Raw genomic sequence first — 14642 nt, 5'->3', positions numbered from 1 at the left:
CAACTTTAGGCGATAGGCAAGTCATCTGTATAGATTAGGTAGTACAACATTAGGCAATAGGCACGTCATTTGTATAGATTAGGTTGTACGTTTGGCAATAGGCAAGTCATCTGTATAGATTAGGTAGTACAACATTAGGCAATAGGCAAGTAATCTGTATTGATAAGTTGGTACAACATTAGGTAATAGACAAGTCATATGTATAGATTAGGTAGTACAACATTAGGCATTAATCAAGTCATCTGTATAGATTAGGTACAACTTTAGACAATAGACAAATCATCTGTATAGATTAGGTAGTACAACATTAGGCAATAATCAAGTCATCTGTATAGATTAGGTACAACAAAATTAGGCAATAATCAAGTCATCTGTATAGATTAGGTAGTAAAACATTAGGCAATAGGCAATTCATATGTATAGATTAGGTAATACAACATTAGACAATAGGCAAGTCATATGTATAGATTAGGTTGTACAACATTAGGCAATAGGCAAGTCATATGTATAGATTAGGTTGTACAACATTAGGCAATAGGCAACCAATCTGTATAGAGAAACACGAGCACATTTAAAAACTTTCAGCGTCAAACGGAAAACAAAATGTGACATGAAATGGAACATATAGGAAATATTCTAAGGACTGAAAAGTACACACAATACTAATAACATCATCGATACTTGATAATAAAGACACAAGCATTACCACCTAATTAATTTCTCTAATCTTAAATAAGTCTCTGCCTGCAGAGTTTCTTTCATGCATCTTATGTTTTTCAATGTAGTTGGCATACATAGTTTTGTCAGCACTATGCCCAGCCACCGTATTAGTCGTTAGGGTAGCTTAGAGTTCGGCAACCTTTTGAGACAAAATTTACCAGTTTTTAAAGAGCCACTAACATTTTTTTTCCAATATTTAGGATTAGGATTTTATAAATTTAAATAGCTTTAAATATGGAATAATTATATTTATTCATATAATATTTTTAAATACACATGTTTCGCACAAAACATATTATTGTATTTTAGCTAGCTCTAATAGAATAATAACATTAGTAATCGTAAAATATAACTATAATCATTGAATATTTCTATTAGTTACATCAATGAAAGCATTGACCTTGCATGCCGTTTGAAAGTTTGTTTAAATCTGGTTCATAACTTCTTGTTTTAAGTTTCAAGCACACCTCTAGATGTGTATTTGTTAGTTAGCTTCTTACTTAACTTTTTTATTATATTCATGTAAGAGAACTCTTGCTTGCACGAATATGTTGACCTAAAGATCGTCAGCACTCCAGATGTTTTTCTCTATATACGGTATATAAAAATTAATAGTCGATTTTGGTTTGACATCGTTCATCTGATAGCCAAGAGACTTTGGGGAGTTCATAATAACACTCTAAGGAAGGGTTTTGTAAAAAAAATATTTTTAATTTCGCAAGGGCGGCGCCAGGGGAGGGTGCGATTTCCTCTATATATAAAAATAATAAAAGTGAATTGCAGTGACACCGTTCATCCTATAGGCATGCAACAACCCGCTACAAACCCGTTTTCGGGGGTCACATCATCGTGGCCCATAGGTTGAGATCTATACTGCCTTGGGCCACTCATGATGTGGCCCGATGTGTTTGGGTCATCATGTCGAGTCAGACATGTCAAGTGGCCAGTGAACAAAACTATTATCTTTAAAATGGTGAACGTCAATAATAGCGATGTACTTATCTTTAGTCAGTGATTAACACAGAAGGTTCTAGCATTGTTTTCTCTAATATCAGCTCAATCCTTCTAGAAGTCATCCTCCCCAACAATTTGTGAGTTTTCAATTTTAGTTGAATGCATTTTGGAACTTCAATTAAAATTTACGTGTGTATGTTTTTTTTTTTTTTTTTTTTTTTTTGCTTTCTGCGACCCACCCACCCCCTCCTCCAAGCGTGTAACGCTACAATGTCTGGTTATATTTAATTTGAAAATAAGATATTTGTTTGTGAACTTTATTTAATTAAAAAATTGCAAGAACATTTGGGAAAAGTAAATTAATCGTTTAAAAATAATTGATATATTCAAAAAAGTTCAAAGCTAATTAAAACGCAGTACACATTTCATTGGGAAAGTAGTAATATAATACGATGTTCTTTTTTTATGTTTCAAAATTTTAATTTACATTGTTTAATATAAATCACAAGTTCGTGCAGTAATATCGATTGTTTCAAACTTTATCTTATATATCGTTTTCACTCAAAATAAACATTTACTGTAATAAAAAAATAACTACACGAAAATCCCTTATTTAATATTAATTCTGTACCCCTTACTAAAGGGACACCATTTTTAAATACAAGGGGAATAGCTTAACAAAATAGCTCAAACAAAATTAATACAAATCAAACAACTCATAACAAAAATGCACCATGTTTATTACTGTTTTACTTATAAGATGTATGCAATTATTCTGTAGGCAAAAAATTGTGCATAGTTATTGTTAGAAGAAAATGCAAAGTGTACCTTATTTTCACTTATAATTAATAAACATTAGCTTTATTTTAAGAATAATTATTTAAGTAGTGTTAAAATTTGTTAAGCACATATAATATTTGTTATTACATGTTTATTTCTGGATCCCTTACGTAAGGGACAAATTAAAATAAAATAAAATAAACAGCATCGTTAGGTTTGGTGTGGAAAACATACCACTAAACATTATATTTGTTTTATTAAGTTTGATCAAAAATCTATCTTCTATCTATCTTCTATATATATAATTCTCTTCTTCGAGCCGTTAGAAAACAAGCTGCAAACGCTCTCCCTACCTCCCCACCCCTACATGGTTTTAGTGAGCTGTGTTCACTCTAAATGTTTACAAGCAGAGCCAACGATTTTAAACGTAGGGGGGGGGGGGAGGAGGGGGGGAGGGAAGGAAGGGGGGGGGGTTATGGTCCTTAACGAGCTACTTATAGTGTTTTAAAGAAATATTTTCAGTGTCAGCGTTGGTACTGTCGAATTCACAAATTATGAATTATTGAAAATTAGAAACAACTAAATAGCGGCGTATGTTATGCCGCGGGCCGGCTCGTATATATATAATTCTCTTCTGGGAGACGCTAGAAAACAAGCTGTACACGCGCTCCTTACCATCCCCACCCCTACATGGTCTTAGTGAGCTGTGGTTCACGCTATGTTTACCTTCGTGGAGTCGGATTTAGTGACGGCTATTAGGGGCAGATAATTTGGTTTGAAACGATTTTAAACGTGGGGGGGGGGGGGGGGGGGGAGGAAGGGGGGGGGGGGTATGGTCCTTAACGAGCTACTTATAGTGTTTTAAAGAAATATTTTCAGTGTCAGCGTTGGTACTGTCGAATTCACAAATTATGAATTACTGAAAAGTAGAAAAAACAACAACTAAATAGAGGCGTATGTTATGCCGTGGGCCGGCTCGTATATATAATTCTCTTCTGGGAGCCTTTAGAAAACAAGCTGCAAGCGCCTCCTTGCAGTCCCCTTTCTTTCTCTCTATCACTATCACTACCACCCCCACCCCACCCCCACATTGTCTGGTCAGCTGTTGTCATATTTACAAAGCTAAATGTTTACACATCGTAGAGCCGTAGAGCCGGGTTTCTATTAGGGGCAGATAATTTAGTTCGATTTTAAACTTACTTACTTAGAGGAGGCTGCTTTCACGGGGGGGGGGATGTAGGGTCGGGGTTAGGGTAAAGGGGGGGGGGGGGTAGTGTTTTATAGCAAATATTTTCAGTGGCAGCATTGGTACTGTCGAATTCACAAATTATGAATTACTGAAAAGTAGAAAATAAAACAACTAAATAGCGGCGTATGATACGCTGCGGGTCGGCTCATATTTAAATAATAGAGTACACTTGTGTTTTGGGTATTATATCGACTTCAGCATATTTCTGACATTCTCTTTTAGAAACGGTATTTGCTCTTGTCTTTCTTCTTTATGAATTTTACAACAACATTTTTTTGCGGTAATGAACACGAAACTAATTTTAACAATAGACTTTAATGAGTAAAAAAAAATCTTCTATTTTAAGTAAAATTTGGCATTTTACAATAATTGCTCTTTTCAAAATGTCTGGTATGTATATTTTCTATATCATTTTTTTTTAAATTTCGCTTTGGAAAGGGAAATACCTTTTCCTCTCCCCCCACCCCCACCTCACCCCCACCTCCTTACAACTTCGCCCCTCCCCCCCCCCCTCTAACTCAACATGTTTATTATAAGAAGGGATAACATACTACTAGCTATTCTTTAATTAAATTAAAAACAAAATCAATAAATTATGGACATTATGTTAGATATATGTACTCCACACAAACTGTTTAAAGTATTTGAAGCTCTATAAACTGTAGCTCTATAAACTGCGGAAATAACAGATTTTAAACAAAATCTGAATATTTTCTTTGGTGAATTCCCTTTTATCTGAAAATTGTTACAGCATGCACTTTTAACCTTTTATCCATTAGTCTCTACGACTTTCTTGTTGATGAAATAAAGAACAAAAGTAAATGTGCTTTTCGTTACAGATTCAAGAATAATATAATACATTTGTGTTGTAACTTGTAGGCTACTATTAAAATTTAGTCTTATTTTTGCTTAAATAATTTTTTATTTAACTCACTAAATATAAATAACTAACCTAATCATAAACGAAGTTATTAAAACGTAACTATATTCAGATTTTTTAAGGATATTAAATAACTATAAATAACTTGGTGAAAAAAACTATTTTAAAAAATAAAGCAATCCAAAACTAAACCAAAGTAGTACTGAAAAAAATAATAATATTCTAGTTACAAGTATAAAAACGATAAAATTGTTTGAATGAGATTAGCGGATAATCAATGACAATAGGCTGTTTCTGTGTACTTAACACATAGCTCATACTACACGTATGTGGGGAGTGTTAAGGTTTTAGTTTTACTTTATCATATAACATTTACATAAAACAAAATCTGAGTTCAAAATAAAGCATTATAGAGAATTATCCTTAAATTTTTCCTTTATTATTCAACAACGAATGCAATTAAAGTTCAGGTTTTAAATCTACATTTTATTTCGGCACATTTTCAACAAAATCAAATGAACAATATTTGTATATGGTATTAGTGTACAAACGGAATTTAATAATTGAACTAAGCCTCCATAGCTCAGTGGCTAGAGCACTGGTCTTGGTAACCAGGGGTCGTGAGTTCAATCCTTACTGCGGGCTGTTTCCTTTTTTTTTCTCATACGAATCTGATATTTGGGTGTTGCTCATTAATGTCATATTTTCGGAAAAGTACAATTTAACACTACCTAGTAGATTGCGCGTTAAATTTAAAAAAAGCATGCGTTTCATGCATCATATCGTATGGGTAGTCAATTGGGTTCTATTAAATCGGCATATAATTATATGTTTTTTTTCATTAACTATCTTTTCTTTTTCAATCGCCAGTTACTCAACAAAAGAACATACATAAAATACTGTACATTATAAAAACACAGTATAAGGCTCAATATCAAATGATGTATTACATGATTTGAATGGTGAAGTGTGTACAATTAATAAATACGAAGTGACTACTCGGAATTTTTTTTTTTCGGCTGAAGACAAGAAACAAAATAGTTCTGCGCATGCGCAATGGCCTTAATAGCTGCGCGAGGGTTAGGGTTAGGGCTAGGGTTAGGGAGAGGGTTATGGTTCTGCGGTTTGTTTGAAAACACACGCATGCGCAGTTCCATCGAAAACATTGCCATTGCGCTTTTTCCGGCTAGAATCGGTGCTATATTATGCCCTTTACACAGCACTGATCCTGGCGACCCAACGGGAAGTCACGGGACGCTGTTAAAAGTATAAAAGTATACATTTTCTATGTAAATTTTATTTCGTTTGGGGGAGGGGGGGGGGGTAGACTTGTTTTCGCGAAGAGATGCCTGTAAGAAACTGGATAATTTTCTATTTTTAGACAAGGCTTTGTTTGTGTTGTGTCTCTTTTTTCTAAGAATAGCCTGCATGCTCGTACAAGGGTAACTTTTCTTATTGTTTATTTCCAGTCTGGTAACACGAGGAGTGGTAAACTATAAAAACTTTTTGTAGAAGTAAATACACGAAGGGATTATGACGTAATGGTTTATTTTCGTTAGCAGCACCAGACCAGAGTCGTAGCGAAGGGGGGGGGGGGGGGGTTTGTATATGTTCCCGGGCGCCGACCTTAGGGGGCGCCAAAATGGGTTGGAAAAACAAATTAAAATCTCATTTTAGCAGCAGTTTTGCACTACAAATATAAAAAAAAATATATGGGGAGGGGGGGGGGGGTGCAAATTAAAAGTTTGAGAAGGGGTGCAAATTGAAAGTTTGAGGGGGGGGGGGGTGCTAATTGAAAATTAAAAGGTTGTTCCCGGGCGCCGAAAAGGGTGCAACGCACCAGACTAGCGGTTGTGGCGTCACTCGAACAATTTTAGCGATTGGTTATTACTACACAGTTCAACATAAGTTAATTAAGGTAACCCTGACCTTTTAATTAATTGTAATATATTTGAAAGTTATAGTGCACGATTGTCCGTTTTGAATTTTTTTTTTCCTCAGACATGTAATTTACAGCGTCAGTTTGCCTTGCCATGTTCGCTTCAGTATTACAGTTTTCATCATCGGTTTGTGAGGACTTATACAGATTTACAATAGTAATGCTTCTTTCTTACATGTAGCCTACTTAAATTCATTTAAGATGGTTTGCTTATAAAAAGAACTAATACAAAACGTCTAATTACAATCTTATTTTTAAACCTGAAAATGCAAAGGTGATTCAATGGATTTTTTTTCATAGTCGTTTTGGGTTGAGAGGTTAGAGCTTTTAAGTAGAGCTGAAATAAATGTTTTAATTATTATAAGCAGCTGGTTTGTTATGTCGGGTACAATGAGACACAACAGATCAAACATTCTTCCTTTTTAACCATCTGTATGTATATCTGTATCTGTTGCAGTCCTCCCACACCTCTCTTTTTTTACAATTTTTATTCGTCCAGTTAAAGGATCTAAAATTTCATTACACAAATTTATTTAAACCCCCACATTGTAAGATGCTATTAAGATATATATAACTAATTAAATAATAATATTAAAGTTTTTATCGTCGGAACTAAGTTAAGATAAAATTAATTACTATTTGTAAATTAATCAATTACCATAACATTGATTAAAACAAAATTAATGTAAATAACGTTTTGTGTGAAAAGAGCGACAAATGGTATACTTTGTAATTTACAAGTTTATTTTGTAAAATAGCAAATTGTAAGCTGATAGTCTCCCCTGTATTAACAAACAAAATATTAAAGGGAGGTAAAAATATTGAATACGAGCCGACCCGCGGCGTATCATACGCCGCTATTTAGTTGTTTTATTTTTCTACTTTTCAGTAATTCATAATTTGTGAATTCGACAGTACCAATGCTGCCACTGAAAATATTTGCTTTAAAACACTATCAGATGGTCGTTAAGAACGATACCCCCTCCTTTCCCCAATCCCCTACGACCCCACCCCCCCATCCCCGAAAGAAAACTCTTCTTAGTTACCTCCCCTAAGTTTAAAATCGTTTCAAACTACATTATCTGCCCCTAATAGCCGTCACTATACCCGGCTCTACGATTGTTAACATTTAGCGTGAACCACAGTTAGGGGTGGGGGTGGTAGGGAGCGCGCTTACAGCTTGGTGTTTTCTATCGTCTCCAAGAAGAGAAATATATATATATATATATATATATATATATATATATATATATATATATATATATATATATATATATATATATATATATATATATATATATATATATAGATTGTATCACATCGCCTGCCTTATACCAATGTGTTTATATGTGTAGCGGAAAATGTGATTGATTTATGATTCTTGGTTGTTTGTGTGTGTTTCTCGTTTCCATCCTGCCGACGACGCCAAATGTGACAGACGTGTGACGTACCTTGATAGGTTGCGTTGTACCCCTTCTCGCAGCACCTAGATGCGACAGAGGTGTCTTACCACCTGTCGTGTAGGTATTTGTCCACGACTTAGGAATTCTGCCGTTAAGCTGTGAACACCTCATTCGGCACTGACTCATCCACCTCATCTAAAGAATCACACTCTGACTGCAGGTTCGAGATTACAACACTTTATTTCTTGATGAATAATCAGTTCCAAAAATAACATGAAAATCAACAGACCTCCACCAATGTCACTAGTCCACACACTGTATCACTCCGTATCTCACGTTCTACTGACACTGTTCTCTTCGAGTGCTGCACTCAAGGTACTCTATGAGCGAGCTGGGCACAATCCCCAATCAAACACGCCGTCTCTTAGTTGCACCTATGGCCACCACAGCATAGACCATCCACATGTTTACCAACTAGTATTCTATTTACACACAAGGAAAAGAAACTAGTTTAACAATGTCTGATCTAATGTGTAGGGCAAAAAGTAAGGTATTAATAATAAAAGAGAAATGAACATCAAGATCATGAAAGGAGTAAAAGGGTGAATACAAGTATATTTATAAAGATTGCAGTCTGTAAAGCTAGATATTACAACGGGGTTTATTTTCCTCTTGTAAAAAGGATTTCAGTAATACATAATTTGTCAGTTGAATACTATTTGTTGAAATATGTTTTGTTGATATTATAAGTACAATGTTAGTAACCATCAGACCAGAAATCTAGTTAATGTAGGTTGGAGCAGGGGTCGATCTTTTTCCAGGTTTGTACCTTTTTGTTGACAGAAAGTGATTCGAAATTTTAGATGTTCGTTTGGTAAGGGGCTATAACCGATTTTATGATGGGACGGTAGATTATTTAAGCAGTTATTTCCCTTTTGTCGTTCACAATGTGTTTTTTTTCCCGCCATAATGGTAGCTGTGTAAGCGATTATTTATATTAGTGTGGGGATGGGGGTGTTAGACACGTGGATGTATTATATTGTAAAAGGGAAAGATTACACGTCCAACACAAAATGAGGAAAGGGAGATAAGGAGTTAGGAAGGTTCTATTAGCCTTGCAAAAGGGTTTAAATTGCCTTTTATTTGTCATAAGAGTTTACAGTAATACATATTTAATAGTCTAATATAATTTATCAAATAAGTTTTGGTTCTGTCATCAATACATACATAAATATAATAATCATAAGTTGGCAAAATAAATACAATAATACAAAAAGAGTTATATAAGTTGAAGTCATTGCAACTTGTCCTTACAACAGGTTGTTCATTTCCTTCTCTTTGGCATAGCCTAGAGTTGCCGTATATATATATATATATATATATATATATATATATATATATATATATATATATATATATATATATATTTATATATATCCATATATAATTTGATGGAATATTACAATTTGTTAAGCTATATTTTGTAATTACATTTATACTTTTATGCCATTTAAATATGAAGGTTAAGCCCTAATACAAAACGGATGTGTCATTTTAAAATACATTTTAATTAACTGCTGCTTACAAACATTTTTTTTTTAATTGTGGTCTCCTTTCCAACGAAACGTTTTAGAAAAATGGGGTGATACAAGCGAGTTACTTCTCGGTGGCGGTGACAAAACGAAATTACCTCCCATGTAGATTTTTTTCTTGGTTTTTTTATTTGCAGGGGAAATAATGTAATTATAACTTGTTTTTTAAATTCTTGATTGTAATTATTTTTAAATAATCGTAACCAGGTTTCAATTGTATCAAAAATTCTTAATTTAAAAATGTATATAAATCTTAAAACATCAATTTCGCTTATCGTTTTAACTTTGTGTTTAAATATTTGTATTTGTAGGACTTTAACACCCTTAATTTTTTTTGAGTTGAATTTTAGAATAAATTTAAATTTTTCTTTTTATCATTACTTCTTCAAACAATAGCAATTTATTAAAAATTTTTGATCACGATTGAATGGGGACACTTATCAAAATGACACAGTACAATTATTTGTAGCATTAACTCATTTACGATGGCCATAGTCAAGGCTAAGGAACTTCGTGGCAAGAAGAAGGAAGAGCTTCTGAAACAGCTCGAAGAGCTAAAAAATGAACTGCAGACCCCTCGTGTTGCCAAAGTAATTGGTGGAGCTGCAGCTAAATCAGCTAAGATCTGCACTGTGCGCAAATCAGTTGCTCGTGTCCTCACTGTCATCAAACAGACACATAAGGATAACCTACGTAAATTCTACCAGAAGGATAACCTAGGTAAAATCTACCGTATGAAGGCTCACAAACCCAAGGACCTGAGACAAAAGAAGACCAGGGCAATGAGACGTGCACTCACAACTTATGAACTCACCTGCAAGAGTAAAAAGGAATTACGAAAACAGGGTCTTTATCCAATTAGTAGATTCAATGTGCGTGCTGTTAATTGCAATTTGTCTTTGGGCTATATATATATATATATATATATATATATATATATATATATATATATATATATATATATATATATATATATATATATATATATATATAATATGTATATATACATGTATGTGTCTGTGTGTCTTAGTACACTGTCTCACTTAATTTTAAATTAAACCATTTGATTTAACCTATTTTATTGCATATTCATCATGAGACAACAAACCACACAGGAAACGGTTCAAACTCATCTGGACCGAAAGAATTGAGTTTTAAAAATCTCATTTTTACCCACCGAAAGTTATGAATACTCTATCATTTTATTTGGCAAGTCAGTCAAAAGAAAATGGATCATAGATAATTTATATTACAGACCTATGTGTAATGGTATCCCGTGTTAGTTTTATTCTTATGTTGTTTTTTGTTTTGTTTTCTTGCATCCATATAATTCATTTTGAATTAATTCATTTTATACCTTAGTCATTATTCAGGATGCTTTATTTAATAAAAATAAAGAGAGGAGATTTCTTTTTGTACAAAACTATTTTAATTAGCTTTATCATCAACCTTATTCGACTCTTTAAAGATGATCATACAACCATGGAAGTGGTTTCAAGGTTTGCCTTTTTTCAATCTTCAACTTATTTAGTTGGTTTTTTTTTTCCACACAATGGTACGAGTTAGTTACTGTGGAACAACCACTGCTGCAACCGATTAGTTTTTTTGTTTTCACAAAGCCACTAGTCTATCTAGGTGCAGAAAGTTATTATTTTTGGTCTGATTTTGACCCCCCCCCCCCCCACAAGGGCCTGTCCCCTCCTCCCTCGTATTGCGGGGTCTGGCGGTATAGTAGTTTCACACCTTTAATTAAAAATTACAATTTTGAAAAAAAACTAAGTACTCAACTAGCTACGGACATTAGAAGTGTTAATATTCGCAAGGAAATAACAACATTTGGTACATTATCTTCCAATTTTGGTTGTACTATATAGAGAAGGACCAGTGTTTCTTCCAGACTTTTTTCTCCGTGGGGGGGGGGGGGGGGCACTTGAAATCTTCGGGGGGGGGCGGTTAACTTTCTCCGGGGGGGGGGGGGCGGACACTGTTAAAAGTATATATTTTCTATATAAATTATATAAATTTCATTTCGTTCGGGGGGGGGGGCGGTAAAAATTTTTCGGGGGGGGGGGGGGTAAAGCCCCCTCGAAGAGATGCCTGGAAGAAACTCTGAGAAGGACATCTGTTCGTGGCATATGCATACGAAGCTCATTGAAAAAGTCATTAGCATCAATATCCATATCAGCTTTCAGCGTAAACCATTTTTCTAAATTGTGCAGTCAGTAGGTATATATGCAGGAGCTTTTTTGTTGATATGGGATATATCATATAAAAGCATCAAGTAAATTATTATTTTGTTCTATATGTTGGAACCTTTCTTTAAATGGACTGTATATCAATATCCAATATATACAGCATAGTAGACATATGTTTTGAAATTCTGTTTAGGATCTTCTAGTGCCAACAATTAATTAAATTAAATTAATTTAATTTGAAAATCTGAAGATTTCCAATGAGACTTACACGCTAAATCTAGCACTGAATCAATATTAGAGTTAGATAATTATCAGAAATGCCCAGAATTAAAAGATTTATATTAATTACAATAATTAATGTATTGTAATCCCAGAGGTGCCGACTCAAAGTGGCGCCCAGCGAGGTAGATAATAATGTAAAAGGCTCATTATTGTATAATATGCAGTTGAAATAAAGAATGTTGACTGCTACTAGGCATTACGGACTTCTTTACATTTTTTTATGCATCAATTGTATGACACCAAAATAAAAAGGCAAGGTAACTGTAAAAAGCGCCTATACCTTTTCAAATTGGGAGGGTGGGGGCATTTTCACCAACGTATAAAAAAAAATTCTGCTAGTTACCACATAGTCTACGCGCTCATTGTTTACATTTGGGAATATTTATAATAGGAATCGATGGAGTTTGGGTGTATTGTGAACCTGGTTAACGGGGCTGTAGCCTGAAATGTTGGTTTTATATCAAGACAGTAAATCACAAGATGCTGCTATAGTAGCTTTGTTTGATGTGACACCACGAAAAGAGTGAATGATCAGAGGAAAAAAACAAGACACATGACGATCAAATAATTTCTTTGTAGTGATGGAAACAAGCTGCAAGTTTGCCAGTCTTCTTTTTGTTTAACATTGTGTAAGTAAATAGCTTTACCTTCAGTGAGTTGGCTTGTTTGCTATATTGAATTTGCTCATAATGCGGTAACTGTCAATAAAAAAGTGACTATTGTCCAGAGGTTTATCCGATTATGGAAGCTCTCTTCTTTCAATGTTACAGTGGAATTATCTTAATAATACATGGTTAATATATCCACTTTTTAAAGGAAAAACTGGGATTCATTCAACACAAAGGAGCCTAGAAAAAAGAACTGTGTAAAGGTGGCTAAAAATACAGATGTTCTTCGTGTTCTTGAAGCCGTAGGAGAGAATAAAGATTTCTTATAAGGCACTGCTATGTGATGCTACTGAGGATGCTGCTCATTCTAACTCTGATGTAGATAGTGCATAGTTTGTCTTCTTTCTTCTTCTTCTTCGTTCTTAATTATTAGTGTTAATGGTGATCGAAATTTATCTGCCAGTGGGGTTTGAACTCGAGACTGTTCGAATTTATCAACCATGAGCTTTTTGCCGACTCGACCACGCCTCCAACACAATTAAGCGTTACGTGTCAACTGGTTATGCGCCATTGAGGCCATTGACTCCGATTTCAGCCTGCTTTTCTTTTTGGATTTGCTTCCATAGCCTGTGTCCAACCAAGAACAAACTACAAGGCAGCAGGTGTTTAATTTTGGAGTTGTCTCTCCTAGAAGAGTGGCTGTCCCCAGCTAACGAGCCTCATCTGCCCGAAGGTTCGAACTCGAGACTTTTCGGTTTAGCAACCATGAGCTTTACCGACTCGACCACGCCGACCCCTATAAATTGTCTGAATTATTTATTTTTTCTTGCTTCACTCACTTTATTTTACACTCATTTTTGTCTTCAAACTTTTTTTTTTCATTTCATACTATTTCTTTTACATTTTATTAGTGTTGTATAAAATAATAAACTTTTTTTCTTTTATTAAAACTATTCTATGATGACTTTTTTTATTTCTTTAGACTTTGTTGACACAGTTCAACAGTAGAAAAGACAAGCTGTACTCTTCAAATTAAAGGCTCTCGTTAGAGACTTGCGACAGTTTGAATATTGTTCAAATAACTGAAATTACTCACTAAAAACACTTTAAAGTAACAGAAAAACATGGTACAATTGGAATATAAGTGGGTCTTAATAAAATAATAAACTAAAGTATTGGACATCAGATGTATTATCAGAAAAAAATGGATATACAGCGTTTTGTAGCTTAACAAAAGCTGGATATACCTTATTTTGCAACTAAACACAAATTTTGGGACCAAAAAAAGCATCATTTTATAAAGGTACATTTCAAAAACCATTCTAGCCCTATTTAAATGAGGGTTATGAACCTAAATTGACAAACAGTTTTAGCATATTGTACAATGGCTTTGTGTAGGAGAAAAGTGCGATTTTCTCAAAACCCAAATTTTGGATATATTGCATTTTGGAAATCAACTCTCTCTCTCTCTCTCTCTCTCTCTCTCTCTCTCTCTCTCTCTCTCTCTCTCTCTCTCTCTCTCTTTATATATATATATATATATATATATATATATATCTATATATATAAAGCAAAGTGGTCAAGTGCCCGATAGGGCACTTCCCGGCGCCGCAGGCGCGTCAAATTTGGCACGATGGTGCCTTCGGGCAATAGAACACGAAGGCCGGTGACGGTTGGCCGAAAAGTCTACGGAGAAGGGGTCAAAACTGACCTCGACTGACCGGCGCCTTATATGGGCTATATAACGAAAAAAAATTTCCTCCGACGACCCCCCTTGAAATTTTGTGAGGTGGTAGGAGAACACCTTGGGGTGTCACAAAAAACTCGCCATGTCCGGGAAAAATCGGGAAATGGGTCAAAACTGACCAGTCGTATTTCCCTATATAATCTTTGTATTTTATGGGAAAAACAGAGGGTCATTTCAAAACGGATTTTAGGGCACTTACCCTGTTTACATCTGGCTAATTTTTGGCATGTTTATAGGTAAATGGCTTGACCGTAGGGCAGACCTGTCGGTCTTACTCAAAGCCTTCGACGAGG

The 14642-nt window shown here is 34.5% G+C and overlaps 1 protein-coding gene and 1 non-coding gene across 2 annotated transcripts; both read left to right on the top strand.

Moving 5' to 3' along the window:
• Positions 1-5155: 5155 nt before the first annotated feature.
• On the top strand, positions 5156-5228 carry Trnap-ugg (transfer RNA proline (anticodon UGG)). The gene has a single exon. It is a non-coding gene; the product is annotated as a tRNA-Pro (tRNA).
• A 4771-nt stretch (positions 5229-9999) lies between these two features.
• On the top strand, positions 10000-12931 carry LOC131945053 (large ribosomal subunit protein uL29-like). Its single transcript, XM_059306040.1, has 3 exons — positions 10000-10398; positions 10880-11016; positions 12811-12931. Exons 1-3 carry the CDS (start codon positions 10003-10005, stop codon positions 12929-12931), a joined length of 654 nt encoding a protein of 217 aa, XP_059162023.1. The 5' UTR covers positions 10000-10002.
• The last annotated feature ends 1711 nt before the right edge of the window (positions 12932-14642 follow it).

This window comes from Physella acuta, unplaced genomic scaffold, assembly GCF_028476545.2.
Source record: "Physella acuta isolate Inbredline_101_S28 unplaced genomic scaffold, ASM2847654v3 ptg000521l, whole genome shotgun sequence".
Lineage (NCBI taxonomy): Eukaryota > Metazoa > Mollusca > Gastropoda > Physidae > Physella > Physella acuta.
This window is presented reverse-complemented; position numbering and strand designations above follow the sequence as displayed.